A 20,278-nucleotide genomic window follows, 5' to 3' on the forward strand; every position below is an offset into this window, starting at 1 on the left:
TTATCAGCAGTAAAAAATATTTTCACATTTCATAATGGTTTCATGACTTGCTTTAAACAATCTTTCTTAGCGATAGCAGCTGAAAACAGCAGAGAGAGGCAGCCTGCAGTCTATGGATGACAGTAATCCTCTTAACTTAAGTGCTGAATAACACATAAAAGGTATCAGTACATAAGAAAAATCTCAATGTGAAAACCAGCCAAATAAAAATAAATAAAGAAATAAAGAAATCCGTGGACATTGTAAGTTTATGCTGTGGTCATGAAAAAGATTGTGAAGCCACCAGATTAGTATTTACTTATGCACTCATTTGAGGTACTGCAGTAAATATGGTATAGCTACAGCAGGAAAAGAGTAGCCTGGGTGGTCTTGTCCCGTGGGAATTTCCTACTGAAGCCTTCTGACCAAGGTAGCCAGATGTTATAATGCCCCTTGCCTCACACCACAGCTGGATTTGACTGATCCTTTTTGCAGGGATTGTGCTTGAATGAAAGATTACCAGATTCTCAGGGCTGAAAAACTTGTAAAAGTTGGCACAAATTGGTATGCCTTGAGCGTGGGATATTAAGGGTCATTTACTTACACTCTTTAGCAGGTACATGTCTGAATTCTGTAGTATTTAACAACAACAACAAAAAAATCTGTGTAGGTAAAGGTGCTTTACCAGAGACTAGTCTGTGGCTGAGCTGAATGCAGACTGCAGGAGAGATTAGAGAGAAGCTGTGTTCACATGCTGCCGCGAGAATTTAGATTGCAGGTTTAGTGTGCAGTGTCCTCGAGGGCAGGAGTTCAGAAAGGATCAAACATGAGCAGGGATTCTTGCCCCGACTGGACAGAATACAGCCTTCTTAAGCATGGTGACACTGCTGGTTTTGCCTCACCTCCTGAGTTTATTCATATGCAGTGGCATTAAAGAAGATTTTAAATGAGTCCTGCCTGGAAAAATAAATAAAGATCATCTATATTTTACTATAATCTGGCATATTATAGACAAAAAACAAACACAACCTCTATTCAGTAACTCTTTCTTAGTCGGATACATTATCCTAACCATTAACCACGAAGGAGAGAAGGAAGAAATGCATCTTAAGTCCTTATGCCATACAAATTCTTCAAGCTGAGCTCTGTCATTTAGAAGCACCCCCAAGACAATCCCTGAAGAAATCAAATACTCTGTTTTGGCACAGCACCTTTTGATTAAAGGATGAAAGCTTGATGTTATTCCTAAATCCAGCCAGTTAAATTTGAAAATCACACTAGAGATATTTTCAAGACAGCACAGATGTGCTGCAGCAGGCAGACTTTGGCTGGAGAAAAAATTAGGTTTGTTTTGTTTGTCTGTTTGTTTTAACTTAATGCAGGTCAAAAAATATTTTTAGCAGTTAGTGTTGTTCAGATTTTGCAAAGAAGTTGAAGTACCTTTGTCATTTTAAAATTACTGATTCTGAGCTTAGCGTCTTATGTGAGATCAGTTTTGTTTTACCTGTTTCCAAACCATATTCAACATCTAATGTATTCCTGCACCACTCAGACAGAAAGGCAAACCCCAGTGCCATCACTGAGGGCAGCAATTTATTCACTGCAGACAGATTTAGGCTCTTCCTTGGAATATAACGAAGCTACTTTACATTTAATCCAGATCTTCTTTGTATTACAGTCATAATGATAAATAGTCCCTGTTGTTGTTTCATCTGCAGTGGCAAGAACTCCATAGGTGACTGATGCTGTTTGGTTCAGTGCACTTCTCTGTGGACACCACCCCACTGCAAGTGTAAATAAGCAGTGGGATCCACATACAGCTAAATGTACTGTGTTGGCATTCTTCGTAAAGCCAGGTCCATTACAACACACTCCCCAGGTTCAGACATCGCTTTTCCCTCAGCTTGCAGACACTGCCTCAGCTCTTGCCAGTCCTTTGCTTCATTACTTGCATACCTTTAGGTCACCATCATTATTATGGGAACAAGAATAATAAACTTTTCTTAATCAGTCTCACTTTACATATGAAAGCTCTTGAAACTTAAAAAACTTTGAAAACAAGGAAACAAAGTAGTCCTGAGATACATTCTGCCTTTGTACAACCTCTCCCATTCTGGGGAGCACTTTTGTTCAGGGTGGAACCCTTCTAACTTTTCTCCTAAGTCCATTTTATAGACAGCAATTCCCAGAATCTCTGCCATTTTAACCACCCCACCCTGGAGATGCCTCCTCTTGCACACAGGCAGGCATGGTACTCATTATGGACAAACTAGGAAACTATTCTACAGGAAGGCAGAGCTGAGAATAAACAAAGCCAAGCTGTTTGTTTGGCTTCTGAGTGATAGTGTTTTGATGAGTTATTAAATGTCTCTAGTGAGCAGGACTACCTTCAGAGTTGTTTTCATGTTCAGATATGTTTAGTTCAGAATAGCAAATGAAATTCCTAATTTGATAGGAATTTTTTTCATATATATAAATATGGGTAATTCTACTATGGGGGACATTTCTTATTAATCTGGGAGAGCTGGCTGAGTATAAAGCTTTTGTTTCAGCTCTGGAAAATTATATTCTAAACATGGCAGAGGGAAGTGGGGTACATGTGGGCTGAAATAAAGTTATTTATTAACTGTCTCTTGTAGTTTGCAGTTATATGTTCCTTTTTCTAATTACAGGCATGCAAGATGCCTCAAAGAAGCTTACAGAGTCTCTCCATGAAGTCTATGAGCCAGATTGGTATGGCCGAGAAGATGTGAAGATGATTGGAGAGGTAAGATGCATGGAAAGAAGAAAAAAGTAGTATTTTGGTTGCAAATGGATTAATCTGAGCTATTGAGGAAAAGTGTACATCTGATGCAGTTTTACAGTCAGGATTCTCAAATCAATTGAATATTGAAAATTATTAAATCTGCTTATTCTAGTGTGCTGTTTAATAACTACTAAGCCTGTAGCACTAAACAAAGTACCTGATGGGGCACTTGTCTCTCTCTGGCAAGAATTTAGACTTTAAGGCCAAATTAGGTTGCAGGGTGCTATTCACTTCAGCCTTTACTAGATTCCTTCAGTGATTAGAGAAATATAGGCTTTTCTAGAAGGTGCCTATATAGGCCTTTTCTAGAAGGGAGTCTGACTTGAGGTGCTCTGAATTGCCTAAGTAAACATCCTTAGTTCTGGGGAATTCTGTCAGCAAAATTGCTGGTGATGACAAGAAGGTGTAAACTTATCAGTGCAGCTTTTAACCACCTGGGATTCAATGTGCAGGGCCTTCTGGATAGCATCATTAACAAGAAATTGGAAGACAGAGCAGTCTTCCCAAATCAGCCTAATGATTGCTTTCTTCCCTGTGGTTGCCTTCCTCTACCCTTCCCTGCTGCTGAAGGCGTGACATGTTTTTGATTTTAGAAGTACTCAACTTCCATACAGTGTAAGTTAAGATACAATACCATTTATATCCTTTTAGGTTAAATGGCTAGAAAACCTGCTGCTGTATCTTGCTGTAGCACCTCACCTTGTATTTATAGGCTATTAAATTTTACACTCAGAATTTGTAATTGTGCGTACAAGGACCAAGATTTGACCCTTAATCTCTATTAGGTATAGAAATAAGTGTTAGGTGTGTGCTCTTAATAAGAGACTCATGTGGGCAATATTACAAAATCGCTGCTCCTATTTTTGTCCCAATATGACATAAGTGTAGATTTATGCATCCATCAACCTGCAACTCAAGAGAATGGTTTGTTTGTGCTGTCCAAGATATAAATTATCCTTCCAAAAAGGGTACATCAAAATGACCTACTCCTGCGTGGCAGGAAAGATGATGTCTTAAAGGACTCTTCAGTGTTGGTTTTGGTCCCATTAGCTTTTACAAAGCTCCATGATCTAAAATTGTCCAACATGTACATCAAATGCACAGGACTGGCAGTTGCTTGCTGTGATCTAATGCGCTGCTGCTCTGGTGACCACTGTGATTAAATGTTATATTAATAAATGAGATATTTTATAAACATGATTAATAGAGTGTAATAATCCATTAGGGACTCTGCTAGGGTAGAAAATGAATGAACTGAACGCTGGCATCACACAGCATTTACAGTATGTCCTATTAGCTTGTGATAAAGTATACACTACGGAGTAGCTTTCTGGACTTAAAAGCCCCCTTTAGCCACCCTCCCATCTAAGGAAATTCAGACATTTTGAAATGTCCAAAGAGAAGGGGGAACAGGATGTTTAACACATGCTAATGAATTGCTCAGCTGAAAACCCAGGACCTCAAACACCGTCTCTTTGCAGCAGGATTTTGCATTTGGCAAGGAACTGCATCCTGTTCCTTGTAACATCAGCCGCATTAACATGTTATTAAAAACCTGAAAGCTGCAAAGAGTGCTGCCCACAAGCTGCGAAGAGGACTGAGGAAGACCACAGTAGCTTCTGGAATTAATTTGTTTATTTTATCTATTAATGTTGGCAATTTTCAGATCTGGAATCCTAGTTCTCTAGCAGTGCGAGGTGGAGTTTGGTCTGTAAGACAGCCATTTCATCACATGCATCTTAATGGCACAAAAATTATGGGGAGAAGGATGGACCTTTCTTAGGGAGGATCTCCACAGGTTTTATTTGGAAAACGACTAAACAAAACTAAGCTTACAAATCTTTGTGATAGCTGGGAAAGCCACTTTTTTTTTTCCTTTATTTCCTTTATTTTTTTAATTGTTAGTTGTACATCTCTTCTCTGTAAGGAAGGTTCATCATCAGTGAACATACTCTATGCTAGAGCTGCTTCAGATTCTGCATTGGCCATCCTCAGGAATCTGAAACCCTGAGGAAGACCTTGAATCCATGTTATTATTATTTTCACACAGCTGAAAGAATGAAAAAAATGATTATTAAACTGAAACTTCTTTTGTTGTTAATTAAAGCTTGCAATGTCAAGGTGTTCTTTTTAATTTAGTTTATAACTGCATTCTGATTTATTGCCATAAAGAAGATTTTAAAACTTCAGAAAGATTAATCTTTACCATTTACCATTGTATTTCCCCTAGGTTTGAAGCGGAATTAAACTACTAAGTACATTTTTCTCTTTCCATCTGCCTTTACAGAAATGTGATGAACTTTGGGAAGACTTCCATCAAAAACTGGTGGATGGGTCGTTGTTGACCTTGGATACATATCTAGGACAGTTTCCTGATATCAAAGTATAGTAATGTTTCCCTATAAAGGACAATTTGTAAAAATCACCAATTACTATTGAGTCATAATATAAACATAAAATGAAATTTCACACACACAAAAAAGTAAAAAGGTTGGGGGAGTGTCTTTCTCTTCTGTAGTTCTGTAAGCTAATCCTTGACATCAGGCTGCACTAATTTTCCAAAATAATTTTCATGCTGTAGTACTTGGATGTAAATTAGCCTTTATACATAAAACTTTTACAATGCTTTTTCCTGCTCAAATTTTATTTGATATGAGAAAATTCTCATTGACTTCAAAAAGGACGGATTAAGCTCTACAGCTGTTAAGTTGCCAGATAAATTCAAGATGAAATGCAGGCCTTTTGTTGTTGGCCAGGTGCACCTGTGGTTATCTAAATGTCTTTCTCTTAACTAAACCATGGTTTCTGTCTTTTAATTAGTTATAATAAGACTTTGTAGTAGACATGAGGAGAGACTGTTACGCAGATTCTAGCCTCTCCCAGGTCTCTCTTGGTGTACAGTTCAGGGAGGTGGTTGCTAAATGATATGCATGGGGATAAAGAATGGTTAAAAGTGAGAGGTAGATAATTTAATATTTGGATGCGGCTATACAAACATAGCTGGAAATTCTTTGTGATGATTTAGAATTGAATAGGTATCATACAGCCATCTCCTTTGATGTTTACATCAGGAACTAATATAAAAAAAATCGCAACGTTACTGATAAGCACTCTCAAACTTGATACAAAGTCAAACTGTGCTTATGTCTGCTCTGCATGTGGAATTCACATATAATGTAGAGCTTTGTAAAGTCAATATATATCAAAGGACTTTTGCAGTTAAATTAGAATGCCTATTTTATGTTAATTGTTCCTAATATATTATATCTAAGTTATGTGTCAGAGTAGCCATACTGAGAAGTACGTTTTAAGCATTTTTTCTACTCTAAAAATATGTTAATTATTCATTAAATTTGCACACTATGTGTAAGGTTAAAAACACAGTGTTACCATGAGTTTAGCAGGTCCACTTATTCTGGAAAATGAGACAAGTCTTGCATAACATTGGTATCTCACTACACCCACAAAAAAAGCCTTACAAGCAATCTGTAAATAGATTTCTTTTTTTTTTTTTTAAAAAAAAAAAGATAAGGTGATTAGTATGTCTCTTTTTCCATGCCTATGTTCCTTTATGTTGTTATAGTAAGTCTGTATGAATGGCAGATGAGGGAGAATGAAACGTAAAAGACTTGAAGAACTACATAGGTAAAATAATTTTTTTTAAAAAGAGGTGTCAGTTATGCTGACTTTCATTTTTACCTCTATGCAGACTCGGATTGCAAAACGAAGCAGAAAGCTAGTGGACTATGACAGTGCAAGACATCATCTAGAAGCCCTGCAGAGCTCAAAAAGAAAAGACGAAGGAAGGATTACCAAGGTAACACACTTAGAAGGATGCTGACAGATGACTTTGGGATCTCCATTTCTGTGCAGAGACCTAGAGCAAAGCTTCTCTTCTCTTTCCACTTTCAGAAGTAGAACTAGTGATAGATATCCTTAAGGATATATGCATATTAAGTATTTTGATGGATGGTGAGGGTATGCTTAGCCAGTTTTAGGAGTGAGTCCCATTTGAGATCTAACTTTCTCTCTTAATGAGATTTAGGGCACAGCAAGTCCTGTGTTGGCCTTTGTTGTTTGGGACTAAGTCACATACTTTGTTAAAAATTTAAATACAGACACAAAAACAAAACCAAACACAAACACAGCTTTGCCAGGTTTTACTATGTCTTAAAGTGATAGGTTAAGTCATCCTGTTTTTGTTTTAGGCAGAAGAAGAGTTTCAGAAAGCACAGAAAGTATTTGAAGAGTTTAACACTGATCTGCAAGAAGAGTTGCCATCTCTGTGGTCACGGTAAGCCTACACAGATATTGTCTAAAAGGCCTAAAGGGAGACTAATAAAGGGGAACCAGGAGATTTTAATGAGCTGATAGAAAGTCCTCGAAATCCTGTCCATCATCGTTTTGAAACAGTGAAAGGGAAAATGCCTGATAATAATACAAAATTATACTTACTGTAAATATATTTATGCTTATTTCTTTCAGTGTATCTTGGCATTTAAGACACTTTATCATATCTTCATTAAAAGGTGCGAGAATGTCTCCACTTTATGGATAAAGACCTGTGGCAGAGCACAGAATGGCAGATTTTGACTAGAGCCCACTGCTTCCATCACCTTTCTCAGAAACTTTGATGGTGGATACCTGATCCTTTCGAGAAAACAAACAAACAAACAACAAAAAAAACCCACTATTGATAAAAGGATCAAATATTTCCACTGTCAAGAGTAACTATAGAGCAGCTAAATACTGTTCTACAAAATTTACAATGGGTCTATTTATAGGTCATTTTTCTCTAGGTATAGAAGCAAAGAACTTTACAAAGGTATAATTGTTGTTTTCAAGTTCCTATAAAATAACACCAAAGCAATATAAGAAAGTAAAAAATAGTATGTAATTATGATTACGTCAGAATACATATTTCATAGTTTTACACTGACTGTGTTTGTACTGTAAAGACATTTGATGGAATAGATCATTTATCTAGGATGTATAACCATGGATGGTGTTTATACAGACAATGAGCAGGAGAACAAAAGCAGTAGAGAAATAAGCATCTCATTAGAGTGCTATGTTCTTTAACAAGTGACAGTCTGGACTGAAAGTGTGTTGTGAGTCACTGAAGTATCCTTTGTCTCCTCTGCCTTCTGAACTAGTTCCTGTTAAATTTGAGATCGATAGAGAGTTTTTCTGCTGTGTTTTTGTCTATTTCGGTTGACAAGCTTCTTAGCATTCCAAGATATTTGTTTTATGGGTTTACTAAAAGTAAAACTGCACGTTAATGATCTAGAGTAAGGACCCTTTTATTTCAATATGTGTGTTGCCTGTCTCAGTGAAAGATAAAATTTAATTTGAGCAATAGTCATAGATTGGAAACTATGTTTTAGGAAGCAAATGCTTTCAGAGTCCTATTTTTAGTTATTACAATTCTTCAGAAGGAAAATGATCCATAGAGTTGACATTTTGCAAGCTTATTCTTATGCCAAAGATGATTTGGGTTAATGAAAGTTAAGAGAAATTACATATGAGAGTTTTAAACAGGGAAAAAGAGTAATTCAAAAACTAAGAAAATACCTCTTGCTGTTAAAGTGTATGAAAGGCACATAATCACTCACTCCAAGCAAGCAGATTTTTGAAGGCGTGTCCAAAAATGTTTGTTCTATATTAGAAATGATTTTCTTTCGTATGTATGAATTTCAGGATTGTTTCATTAGGGAAGGCTGAGTACTCAGGCTGAGTACTCTCACCTCTGTGCTTTGTGAATGTATGCTCCTTCTGTGCAGAGTGAAATGTGATGGTTCTTAACCAGAACAGAAATAGTCATGAGCAAATGAGTTTGAAGTTTTGATATTCACTACAATTATTTGCTTTGCTGAGAATAGTAGTCAAGAATGTTGCTTGTGGTCTGGAAAAAATTAATTCATTTTCCTTTGTGGCCCTCCTACCCCCATCCTTTATTCTCTTTCTCCTTTCCCTGTGCCATCTTCCATAGGCGAGTTGGCTTCTATGTGAATACCTTCAAAAATGTATCCAGCCTTGAAGCCAAGTTTCACAAGGAGATAGCTTTAGTGAGTAAAATGTATATCTCATGTATAATTGATTATATGATGTATTTGTTTACATAACAGCAAACAAATGTCTTGTAACACAATAGTAAAAATCAAGCAGCAGCACAGATGAGAATTTGCCCTAGGTCCAGATTTGTATTATAATTCTCATATTGGTTTCTATTTGCCATTTTTGTACTCTCCTTAAGAAAAAGGTAGTCCATACAACCCTGGATTATGATGCATTATCAGTTGTAGCATTAATTTCACTTTTTATTTTAATATTTTCTCTATTCTTCTGAACACGCTTTTGCCTTCAGTATTTTTTCTATGTCCAATTGCTAAGCACCACATTGCTTTAAACAAGAGAAAATATGTCAACCACAGCCTTTGAGACCATTACATGCATTGTCAGCAATGCAATATTAGATCTGTCACTATTAGGTAAACACAGTAATTTCAGTAAGGACCTTTTGAATGTACTAAACACCTAAGTGGAATTGTATTATCTATAGTAACCTATTAACTTATAGAAACCAAAATGACACAGAAAACTTGCTTGACCAAAGTCCCACTTGAGTTGGGATCAGGTTTTTGAGGGGAAACATGAATCTTCTCTGCTGCACATGTTGCTTCAAACTTCAGGTGACTCCCTCCATCAGAGAGCAGACAGCAGTAAGTCATATTTATAAAGCTGTTCTATGAAAACCATTTTTTATGAACTGCTGTTATCTTTGACAATGTTTCTATTTGATTCTGAAAGGTTTCCACTTAGACTTTTTATATACGTGGCACTGCTTATCTTTGGAAAGAACTATTTGCAATTTTAAAGAAATCAGAGCAGTTACCAAACATGATTTATCACCTGTGTTTTTAATCATCACTGTAACGTTTCACGTAAACTCAGACAATTGTTTTGTTTTCTCAGCTATGCCACAAACTCTATGAAGTGATGACGAAGCTGGGAGATCAGCATGCAGACAAGGCCTTCACCATTCAAGGGGCACCAAGGTGACTTTGTTTCTTATTTTAATGAACTGCGTTGCAGTTAGTTTCAGGACAAGTAGTAATCACCTACACCATATATAGTGATCACTGCCCAACCCAGTCACCAGGTTTGTTCATTCAGGAGGACAGAAGTTCTTCTGAACATGAGTAGAGGTGCAAAACTTCCTTCATTACCTACTTATTTTTCCTTTGGAAAATAAAATAAAATAAAATAAAATAAAATAAAATAAAATAAAATAAAATAAAATAAAATAAGGGACAGATTTTCAGCTGCTGCAATTTAGTTCACCGTAGACTATTACAGCAATTTGCACCAGCTAAGTATATAGCCCATTTATTTATAGGTAATTGGTCTACAGCAATGTTGCTAACTTTCAGAATATTTTGTAAAGCCTTGAAATATAGCATGTGTTTTTAGTTCCAAAAGGCATATAATTAGGTGAGAGTCCTGACCTTTGTAAGTCATGTTTTATCTCCTGTGCTCATGGAAAAAAGTCAGGAAATGGGATCGGAGAGTATCATAAAAGCTGAAAAGGTGAAGTAAAAAAGAATGTCACAAAATGCCATATTTTTAATGACTTCCAAGAGAAATCTTGTCTTAAAATAAACACAAAACCAAAAATGCATAAAAATCAGATGGTGCTTTCTTAAGGTCATTGGATGCTAATGCACTATTTCTGATTTTTCACTTGCAGATAACAAAGCCTTTCTGACAGAATTTGATCTCAGTACTGTAATACTGATAAGAAAACGTTGAAATTATAAAACAGTGGCACTTATTAAAACACAATGATAATTAGAGTGAATACAAAAATGCTGAATTTCCAGCCAATCCCAGCTCATCAAGAAGCAATCAGAACAATGTTATGGCTACTGCTAATTTGCCTTCAAGCCATGTTCAGATTAGCAACAATTAAGATTTACCAAGCAGCATAACATCTGCCTCAAACATATGGCTGACATTTCTACATTTCCTTTGATCTCACTTTGGAAGGACAAAGAATAGAATATTGGAGCTTCTAACCTAATGCAAAATTCAGAACAATTTTATTAAGAATGTGTCCAAAATTTTAGTTTCTGAGTCAGACTATATTTCCCACTGACCATTTGTAAAATATTTTTATGGGATGAAATAAAATGCTGTGTGGGAAAACTTCAAGTAGTTTTTGTAATAAACAAGTATTTTGGCCACCTGTATCTCCTAGACCATCCCCAGCATGCACACATTCTCATTCCCACTGAATTTTTCTTTCCATCGGTGAGAGAGAAAAATAATAGGATTCTAGCTACAAATGAGCAGGCATAAGTTAATGCTGTGTGATATTCGTAACTTATTTTAAAGATGCTTTTTAAAAAATGAATTATTATTGTTTTTAAATTACCATGTTGCTCTCTTCTTTGAGATCTACTATTTTCAAAGTGAGGAAGATTTTAGTTATAGGTCATCAATTTTTAGTGTTTTTTTTTTCCTTTTTTTTTGGTTCAGACTTCTGTAAGGATAACAGCTTATACACAGTATATTTTTGCTGTACTGTTCACAGAGCCTTATGTGAAATTCTGGATAGATTTTGAGTTTTTATTATTAGTTATCGTGCTCTAAAACCTTACTCAGGAATGGGTCTTTGTAAGATAAAACAGTTTTCCTTTTTAGATACATGAGAAGTAGATAATAGATAAATATATTATCTAATATTTCCTTTAAAGAACTATATTAAAAAAATTAAACTTGTATATGCTATTGAATACTCTATCTTGAAGGCAAATATTGTACCTGGGAAATAAATTTCTGAATAACTGCCTTTTTTTCTTTTTTAATATTTCCACAGAAAGAGGTGGTGAGTGTGAGCTAAGTCTGTCCTTTCCAATGAATTAATTTTTCTTGCATTAGCATTAGGAACATATTTATGGTGTGGTCTCCTCAATCATGTAGTGCTTCTGTTCTCCCTGAAGATGTGTAGGACTCGCTCTTCTCTTACCAAGTACCATGGTTGTTGAATGTTGTAGTTTATAGCTTTCCTGAGTTGTAAGCTTTCAGCATTTCTAGGTAGCTTGAATGTGTCCCCGTGTTTATAGCAGGTCCCTTCACAGGAAGGGCAGATCCCTTTTCAGTACTTCATGAGATCTTTTCTTAATATCAGCAGAGCTCTGCTGAAGTCACTTGACTACTGCTTGTTTATAGTTGTGGTGAGTCGTCCTTCTAAATAGTTATACCTGTACAATAATCTTAGTTGTGTTTTATTGTATTGAAATCTTTCTGAAGTTGCTGAGCTTTTAAAATTATTTGCATTATTCATTGTTATGTCTTCTTCTGGGATTTTTAACTTTACAGCCTTTTATTTTGAGAGCAGTGTGAAATGAAGACAGTAATTCCAACTCCCATTTTATGATAGTTACAAACTTATACATAAAACATTATTTCAAATACGGAATCTGAAAGAAATGCAGTATTCTGTTTACCTCAAGTTATAATGATCAGGTAAACAGATACAACAGATGTTCCAAAAATAAAAGTCGCTCAAAAATTAAAACTTCGTTCAACACAATAGATCGGTGAATTTTGATTATATTTAATTACAGTTTTGATTTTAATCATTATTTAATGGTTCAGTTCATCCCCAGTGTATACTGCCTTTTGAGGTCACTGGCATTACATACGGGATGCAGTTCAACTATTGCATCAAATTTTCGAGGTAATAAATCAGCATGATGTGTATGTCCTGACCATTGCTTTTATTCTTGTCTAGTGATTCAGGTCCACTCCGTATTGCAAAAACACCGTCACCACCAGAGGAGGCCTCTCCCCTGCCTAGTCCTACTGCTAGTCCCAATCATATGCTGGCACCAGCATCTCCGGCACCAGCCCGGCCTAAATCACCCACACAGGTAAGCAGAAATCTGGCGAAGGAAACTATCCAGTTTTGCAGTAAAAGATAGCTGAGATACTACATATGGTAATATTTTTCATCTGGGCATAGACTGAGAAACAACAGGGAGGTCACTGGCTCTGTTGTGCTCAATACTGGTCATTGCTTGTTCACCTCTGTGTCACAAGCATGGGTGGAAAATGTTTGGTTTTTATTTTTCATCAGGAGGATTGAGGAAAATTTAAAGTAGCTTGTGAACCAGGAGGACTTGTGGTGACTAAGCAAAACACACCTTAGAAAGTAACATAGATTCTAAAGACCTATATCTCAGGAGAGATAATTTGAAAAACCCATTTCTAAAACTACCTCATGAATTTCAATACATTATATGTTGCTCGTCATCATTCTTGTTCAAATTCGTACTTACAGTGGAAAAAAATTAGCCTTGGAGTATCACTGGTCTGTCAACATGGATTTCCCTCTAAAACAGTAAATAACAGAGCTGGTTTAAGTACTGCTGTGATATAACTACTGATAACTAAAGGCTTATTAGTTGTTATCAACACTGGATTGAGAAGTTTGATGCTTCTGAAGTCATTTTTATTCTCACCAGTATTAGAAATAAGAATCAGTTTCATGAAAGGCATCACCTGTAACATGAGAATTGTCGGTGATACTCTGTGAACGTATCAAAGACAAGACAAGACTTGTGTTGATGTTACTGATGTTTTCAGAATGGGGTGTAGCTTCTGTGCTGATTGCTTTTTCTATGGGGGGACACATCAGAAGGAATTTTATTTTCCGGTTAGGCATGATGAGCAACCAAACAGTTCATTTGGCTCCATGGCTTATTCCTACATTTAAGGTGAAGCAGCAGAGAGAAAAACCCATCTCAAGCCATTTAGACCTAGCTTAAAGCACTTTATTTTATCTATGAACTAGTCTGTGATATTTTTGCTGTCTCCCTAGCTGAGGAAAGGTCCGCCAGTCCCACCACTGCCTAAGCTCACACCCACAAAGGAGTTGCAACAGGAGAACATCATTAACCTATTTGATGACAACTTTGTCCCAGAAATCAATGTGACAACTCCATCACAGGTAAGCTTCAGCGGATGGTGAACCATCCAACCTTGCAATCACCTGAAGTTCTCCAAGACTGTGGACTTAAGGCTGATCTCAGTGGGGAGGGAGGTGAAGGGTGCTGGCAGAAGGTACAGGCACAATTACCTTTTTATATTATCTTGAAAGGATCACATACATAGTATTTTATCTTTGAATAGGACATGTATGATCATACAAAAGGGCTAGCATTGCTAGCATATAGGAAGCATGGTTTTTCAAATGAGAGATGAGATTTCCTGGTGAGAGACCTAACTAAAAACACTGTGAATTGCATCCATGTTTGAGATTTAAGTGAATCCAGGTTTCATTATAAACTGAAAGCTCATCTAAGATGCTTCTTCTCTAATTCCAAGTGTCTCAAGAGGTATTTTGCAGTGGTCCTTGGTTGTTTCTGTTTCCTTTATCAAAATCATAAGATATATACCTTTTCTTTTTTGAGTGATTTTTTTTTAAAGGAGCTTTGCTGTCTTAATCAACTCTTTGCAGGTGTAAAAGGCTAGTCCAGCTAGATTAATCATTTGTTTGGTTTTGATTCACAGAAACATTAGTTACACAGCAGAGATCAGAATGACTTTTTATCTCATTATTGTGAAATTTAAAATAATTGCCTAGAACAAACAAAAACCAGAGTTGTATAAAATAAATCTGTATAATTTGCATTCAGTTATTCAGATTTCATGCAGTTAGGGTAACTGCTGGTTGTTTAATAATGGGCCATTTCTATTATGGTAATTACAGCTCTGAAAATTGAGCCTGTGTCTGGTAGATTGTGGAGAAATATGCAGATCTGAAGCTTATGCAGAATGTTTATGAATTTTTGTTTTCATGTGAATTATTGTTTTTGTACTAGTTCTTTTGACATCACAGGAGAATGTAGGCACAGCAGTGAAAAAGATATTTTAGAGAATTTGAACATGTGATGGTTTGTTTTCTTGCAGAAGGGAGAAAAAGGTGTTGCCTCTTTTCCATAGGGATCTTTTCCATAGGGCTTTGGAAGAGGATAGAGTTATTCATAGTTAAGGTCTCACACGATTAAAGAATTAATGGCAACTCCCACACTGGGAAGCAGGTACACAACTGCTGCAGGGCCCCCTTGCAGTAGGGGGATTGCAGATAGGTTGCCTCATTGTTTACAGACTTCACGGGAGTTATCACTCTGGCAATGTAAGGCTTGACATCTGTGGCCAGAGCCATCTGTGCTAGATGTGGCTGCCTGCATTAAATGCTGTATCTACCTAACCTTCAGCTGTCAAGCCAGCTAGGGAAGCAGAAATGGAACAGATTTGCTTTTCCATCAAGAGCTGACACCAGAATAGAGCTTTAAATGAATATAAGTCACATTTCCAAATTCTTTACAGCATTTCTACAAGGGATAGGTATAAAAACGTAATGGCATAATAAAGGTGGGGCATGCTCTTGAGAAATGAAATCTTTCCCCGGTCTTTCAAAGAAAAAATCGATTTCCCTTCAGTGAGTGATTTATGTCCCTCCCTCCTCCCCAGTCACTGACCTGGGAATGACCTAAGTTATTCCCTGGCCACCTTCTCTTAAATGATCTGCCCTTCTCCCTCCAAAAAATCCATCCCCATCACTAAAGCAGCCTTACTGTATCTGAGACCTATGAATGTGTACAAGAACACACAAATAGTGTGATACAGTGGGTTTTATATTCTTCTATAAGAGAACCAATAATTAAAAATATATTGCACATAAACCGCAAGAAACACAGACATTCCTCTTGGTGCTTATGGCATCTCCTGTACAGCCAGAGTTCTTTGGGGGGTGGGGTGGGATGGGGGGTGTAGTACAGAGGAAGCTGTCAAATTTGCATAGCTCTTTAATGGTTCAGGACTTCCCAAGGGACCACTGCTGGCACTGTCCTCATACAGAGACACAAAACCAACAAGCTGATGAATAGCACTTTGCTGCTTTAATCCGTGTCTCAGAGAGGATTATGAATAGGCCTAAACACTTTTCTCCTCTGGAACACGGGAAGCAAATAGCCTGTAGCTGTTTTTCATCTTTCTTTACCAAGCAGCAGTAATACATTTGGTGCTGTATGAGATGCTGAACGAAAGACAGTTCTGCTTGATGCTGTTGAGTATTCAGCTCAGATTCAATAAAGCAGCTCACACTTCCAGTTTATTAATTTTCAAGACTGGATTTAATTACTGCTAAGTAAATGACATGAGAAGATGTGATATCTGGGCAACCAGATGAGAAGATTGTTTAGAAGTGAGTGTTCCTTGCTTTATTTCTTGTTTTCCTCTCCTGTCCCATCACATTGCTGCCATGTGTTTGGTATGCTGAGGTGCTGAGACACAGTGTAAATGTCTTTGCAGCTTTGGCTACTAAATTAAAAATCAGATAGCGATTTTCATGGCTAATCGTGTTATAGGTTTTGGAAAGCTGCTTATATAAAATTTTGCTAGTGTTCCAATTACTAGTGTTCACTAGCTTGGACACTGTGGGACTTTATAATATGGCCTCCACCAGGTACTTAACGTGTCTGTGTCCAGCAGCCCTGAAGTGAATAACACATAGCTGAGGCTATTTTAAAGCTTGTTCAAAGTCTGTGTGGAGAGGGGATGGCAGTTCTGGCAGTGCTTACAGTTTTTTATGCCTTCTCCATCCCTTGTACGTACATGTCCATTTAGGGGTGCAGCCTTGCCTCTACAACAGCTGTCTCTTTCAAGCATAGCATTTATCCATGCTTTGTAATGCAGTGGTGGAATTAACACAGGGCAATTGCCAGGTGTTCCTGTAATGGCTTTGTCCTTTATGGAAGGATTTCCTGAGGTTCCTCATTTTCCTAAATCTCAGTCTAACTTGGTATCTCATTTACACTGTAACTTTGCTTGGGCCTTTGCTCCTAGAGTAACAAGAAGCATTCTGTTTGTTTTGATCTGAGGATACCTGATAATAGTAATTTTTGCAGTCAGTGATTGGTAAACAATCACAACAGATCCCTTAGTTGCCATCTTGCAGGACCTAACTGAGACTCCAATTCTATTGATTCAGTCCTCATAAATAACATCTTCATTCCTGAACCTCACCGAGAGTTAATTAACTTCTCCATCTCCTTCCATTTCTGTGTTATTTCATCAAGCTGTATGACCATATGAGTACTAGTGCCTCAAGGGTATATGTGATAAAATCTAAATGTATCAGTTGAAAGGCAAAACTGAATGAATGTAATGCTGGCCACTGGTGGGGAGGGGTGTTTTGGTTTTGACCTTTTCAAGTGTGAGAACATAACACAGCTTCAGTGGGTCAGACCGGTTATCTGTCATCACCAAGTGTCCAAAAGCAGAGGTCAAGGAAGAATATAAATTAAGGCAGGCCAAGTTGATTCTCCTTATATTCCTTTCTCATGAAGTCTTCCTGCCTACAGCCAGTTGCACTCAGGGGCTTCCTGAACATGGTTTCTGCATGTTTAATCATTCTCAGCAAACTGCTTCTGCACAGATTTTTCTGTTCAGTCTTTCAACACATGTAGATTTTTCGCATTCACAGTACAGGCAAGGACTCCCCTAGCTGAACTCTGTGCCACATGAAGCAACATCACCTTTTCTTTATTCCACATCTGCCCCCTGTCAACTTCCCAGCTACCTTCCTTCTTGCTTTGGGGATGTCACAGAGCAGTCAGCCCCTGTGCCTCTCACACCAGCGTAAACCATGCCTACATTGCCCAACTACCAAACTGAAGAATTCCTGGCTACTCTGTTGTTCTCAGCATAGGAGCCTTTAAAGGAGTTATTTTGACCCTGTTCCCAGGTGGCTTGTGGCTTATGGAAGCCATTAATTATCTGCAGTTGGAGGTTAATTACCTACAGTTTTTGAACATTTGTTTACAGATAGTAATACTAATTGGGAAAGTTTACACTCTTAAATGTTTTAACAATAGAACAGCTTTGATTTATTGTCATCTTGCTGTTCTTATGACCGTCCTCTTTTTGTAGACTTCCCCTGCTGTACACTTTTGTCAGGGGCAGAAGGTTGAACTGTGTGCGCTTTTGGTCTTACCCTGTGTTACTGTTCTTATGTAAGATTATATATGAATGTATGTGTAAAAAAAACGGTATTCCAATGATACTGTTTCCAAAATAGCACTTTAATTCTTTACTACCTATATATTCTGTATATTGAAAGACAAGCTTCTCTCACTGTTCAATAAACACTGAACAACTAGAAGAAGAACAATTAGAAGATTAGGTTCATCTAAGACACCTGAAGGTGCACAAGTCCATGGGACCTGATGAGATACATCCCCAGTTCTTGAGGGAACTGGCAGATGTAGTTGCTAAGTCTTTATCTATCATATTTGAGATGCCGTGGCAGTCAAATTCCCACTGACTGGAAGAGGGGAAACATAACCCCCGTTTTTAACAAAGGGAAAAAGGAAAACCCAGGGAACTATAGGCCAGTCATTCTCACCTTTGTGCCTGGCAAGATCATGGAGCAGATCCTCCTGGAAAATATGCTAAGGGACATGGAAAACAAGGAGGTGATTGGTGACATCCAACATTGCTTCTCTAAGGATGAATTGTGCCTGGCAAATTTTGTGGCCTTCTGCGATGGGGTTACAGCATCGGTGGGTAGGGAAAGAGCAACTGATGTCATCTACCTGGAGTTCTGCAAAGCATTCAACACTGTTCCACATGACAACCTTCTCTCTAAATCAGAGAGACGTGGATTTGATGGATGGATCACTTGCATGCCCAGCAGGTCAAGGGAGGTGTGCTCTACTTTTGTAAGGCCCCACCTGGAGTACTGCTTTCAGCTCTGGAGTCCCCAGCATAAGAAAGACAGGGACCTGTTGGAGCAGGTCCAGAGGAGGGCCATAAGGATGATCAGAGAACTGGAGCACCTCTTCTCAGGAAGACAGGCTGAGGGAGTTGGGGTTGTTCAGACTGGAGAAGAGAAGGCTCTGAGACCTTATAGCGGCCTTCCAGTACCTAAAGGGGGCCTGCAGGAAAGCTGGAGAGGGACAGTTTATCAGAGTGTGTAGTGATTGAACAAGGGATGATGGCTTTAAACTAAAAGAGGGGAGATTTAGATTAGGTATAAGGAATAAATTATTTACTACACAGCACTAGCACAGGCTGCCCAGAGAAGCTGTGGATGCCCCATCGCTGGAGGTGTTCAAGGCCAGGCTGGATGGGGCTTTGAGCAACCTGGTCTGGTGGGAGGTGTCCCTGCCCATGGCAGGGGGATTGGAACTGGGGTCCCTTCCAACCCAAACCATTGTATGATTCTATAATTCTATGAACTAGCAGTGGACAGTACTAAACTTGTTAATAAAACTAAGATGCTTGCCTAGAGCATTTATCATTAGTGATAATTAAATCTCAGCAATGGACTCACATTAATTAAAAATTACATTTTGTGTTGAGGGATGATAATTATTTGCTCATGTTAATTTACAGAGGGAAGGATTTCTAGTGCACTGAAACAATATAGATATTTACAGTGACCTCAGAGGCCTTGGCTAATTCATTAATTGCAAACAACAACAAAAAAAAAGCTCCAGTGTGTAATCCAGTTTTGTAAGAGCAGATGAGGTTACCAAGATTTAGTTAGAGTTACGTAAGACGTTTCCTAAAGTTTAGTGCTAAGTGCAGCGTTAAATGTGAATTGTTATTCTTGTTCAGAACTGAAATTTAATTTAAATGCATTTATGTCCTCCTGTGTTGACATATTACTAATGTTTGTGTTTGCGGAGAGACTCACTTAGTAGAATGTATGGACGCTGGGCACCATTTATGCAGTTTTTTAATTTTGGTGTCCACTTCAGAGCACTTAAAGGCATGTTCAGAGTCAAACAGTGAACACTCAACACTTTTTCAAGAGGGTTGCAATTTGTTTAGCCTGAAAACACATAAGTCTACTATGCAGAAAACAAAGACATCATAAAAGTGAAGCTCATAAAAATACGATTAAAAGCTACACTAAAGCTCAGGAAAGTCTTCAGAGCTTCCTCCTGTCCTGGATTGCACTGCAGCTTGAAAATCGATGACCTAATTTTTTATTTTTTTTTTCCTGGGCCTTTTAACGTTTTGTTGCCTGGGTCAGTTTTTGAGAGAGAAGTTTTTCAAGAGTTATGTTTCTCTTCTAACAGAATGAAGTTCCTGAAGCTAAGAAAGAAGAATCTTTGCTAGATCTGGACTTCGACCCTTTCAAGCCAGAAGCTGTATCAACAGGAGTATCTCATTCGCCCATGTCTCAGGTATCTCTTTGCTTTTGAGGCAAGCAAAGCACACAAAGGCAAAGTACTGTCTTTGGTAGCAAAGGTTTTCCTGATATACTAGTGAGCAGTATATTGGCAGCATCTGAAACACTGGATCTTCCTGAGCAGCTCTTGTCAGCCATATATCTTTCCCTTTTAGTAACCTCATACTTGATGATATACTGGAGGAAGAGGAAGTTGTCAGGTGGTAAAATGAGTTGTC

At 37.7% G+C, this 20,278-nt stretch overlaps 1 protein-coding gene across 2 annotated transcripts in view; it reads left to right on the plus strand.

Annotated features, from left to right (window-relative positions):
* Positions 1 to 20,278, plus strand: part of AMPH (amphiphysin) — a 118,417-nt gene that overhangs the window by 67,589 nt on the left and 30,550 nt on the right. For both annotated transcript variants that reach the window (XM_040549567.1, XM_040549568.1), the window contains exons 4-12: positions 2,652 to 2,746; positions 5,073 to 5,168; positions 6,495 to 6,602; positions 6,994 to 7,079; positions 8,778 to 8,853; positions 9,761 to 9,843; positions 12,585 to 12,723; positions 13,674 to 13,802; positions 19,948 to 20,055. In XM_040549567.1, coding sequence (XP_040405501.1) covers positions 2,652 to 2,746; positions 5,073 to 5,168; positions 6,495 to 6,602; positions 6,994 to 7,079; positions 8,778 to 8,853; positions 9,761 to 9,843; positions 12,585 to 12,723; positions 13,674 to 13,802; positions 19,948 to 20,055 — 920 coding nt within the window. The remainder of the gene's footprint in view (positions 1 to 2,651; positions 2,747 to 5,072; positions 5,169 to 6,494; positions 6,603 to 6,993; positions 7,080 to 8,777; positions 8,854 to 9,760; positions 9,844 to 12,584; positions 12,724 to 13,673; positions 13,803 to 19,947; positions 20,056 to 20,278) is intronic.

This window comes from Cygnus olor, chromosome 2, assembly GCF_009769625.2.
Source record: "Cygnus olor isolate bCygOlo1 chromosome 2, bCygOlo1.pri.v2, whole genome shotgun sequence".
Taxonomy (NCBI): domain Eukaryota; kingdom Metazoa; phylum Chordata; class Aves; order Anseriformes; family Anatidae; genus Cygnus; species Cygnus olor.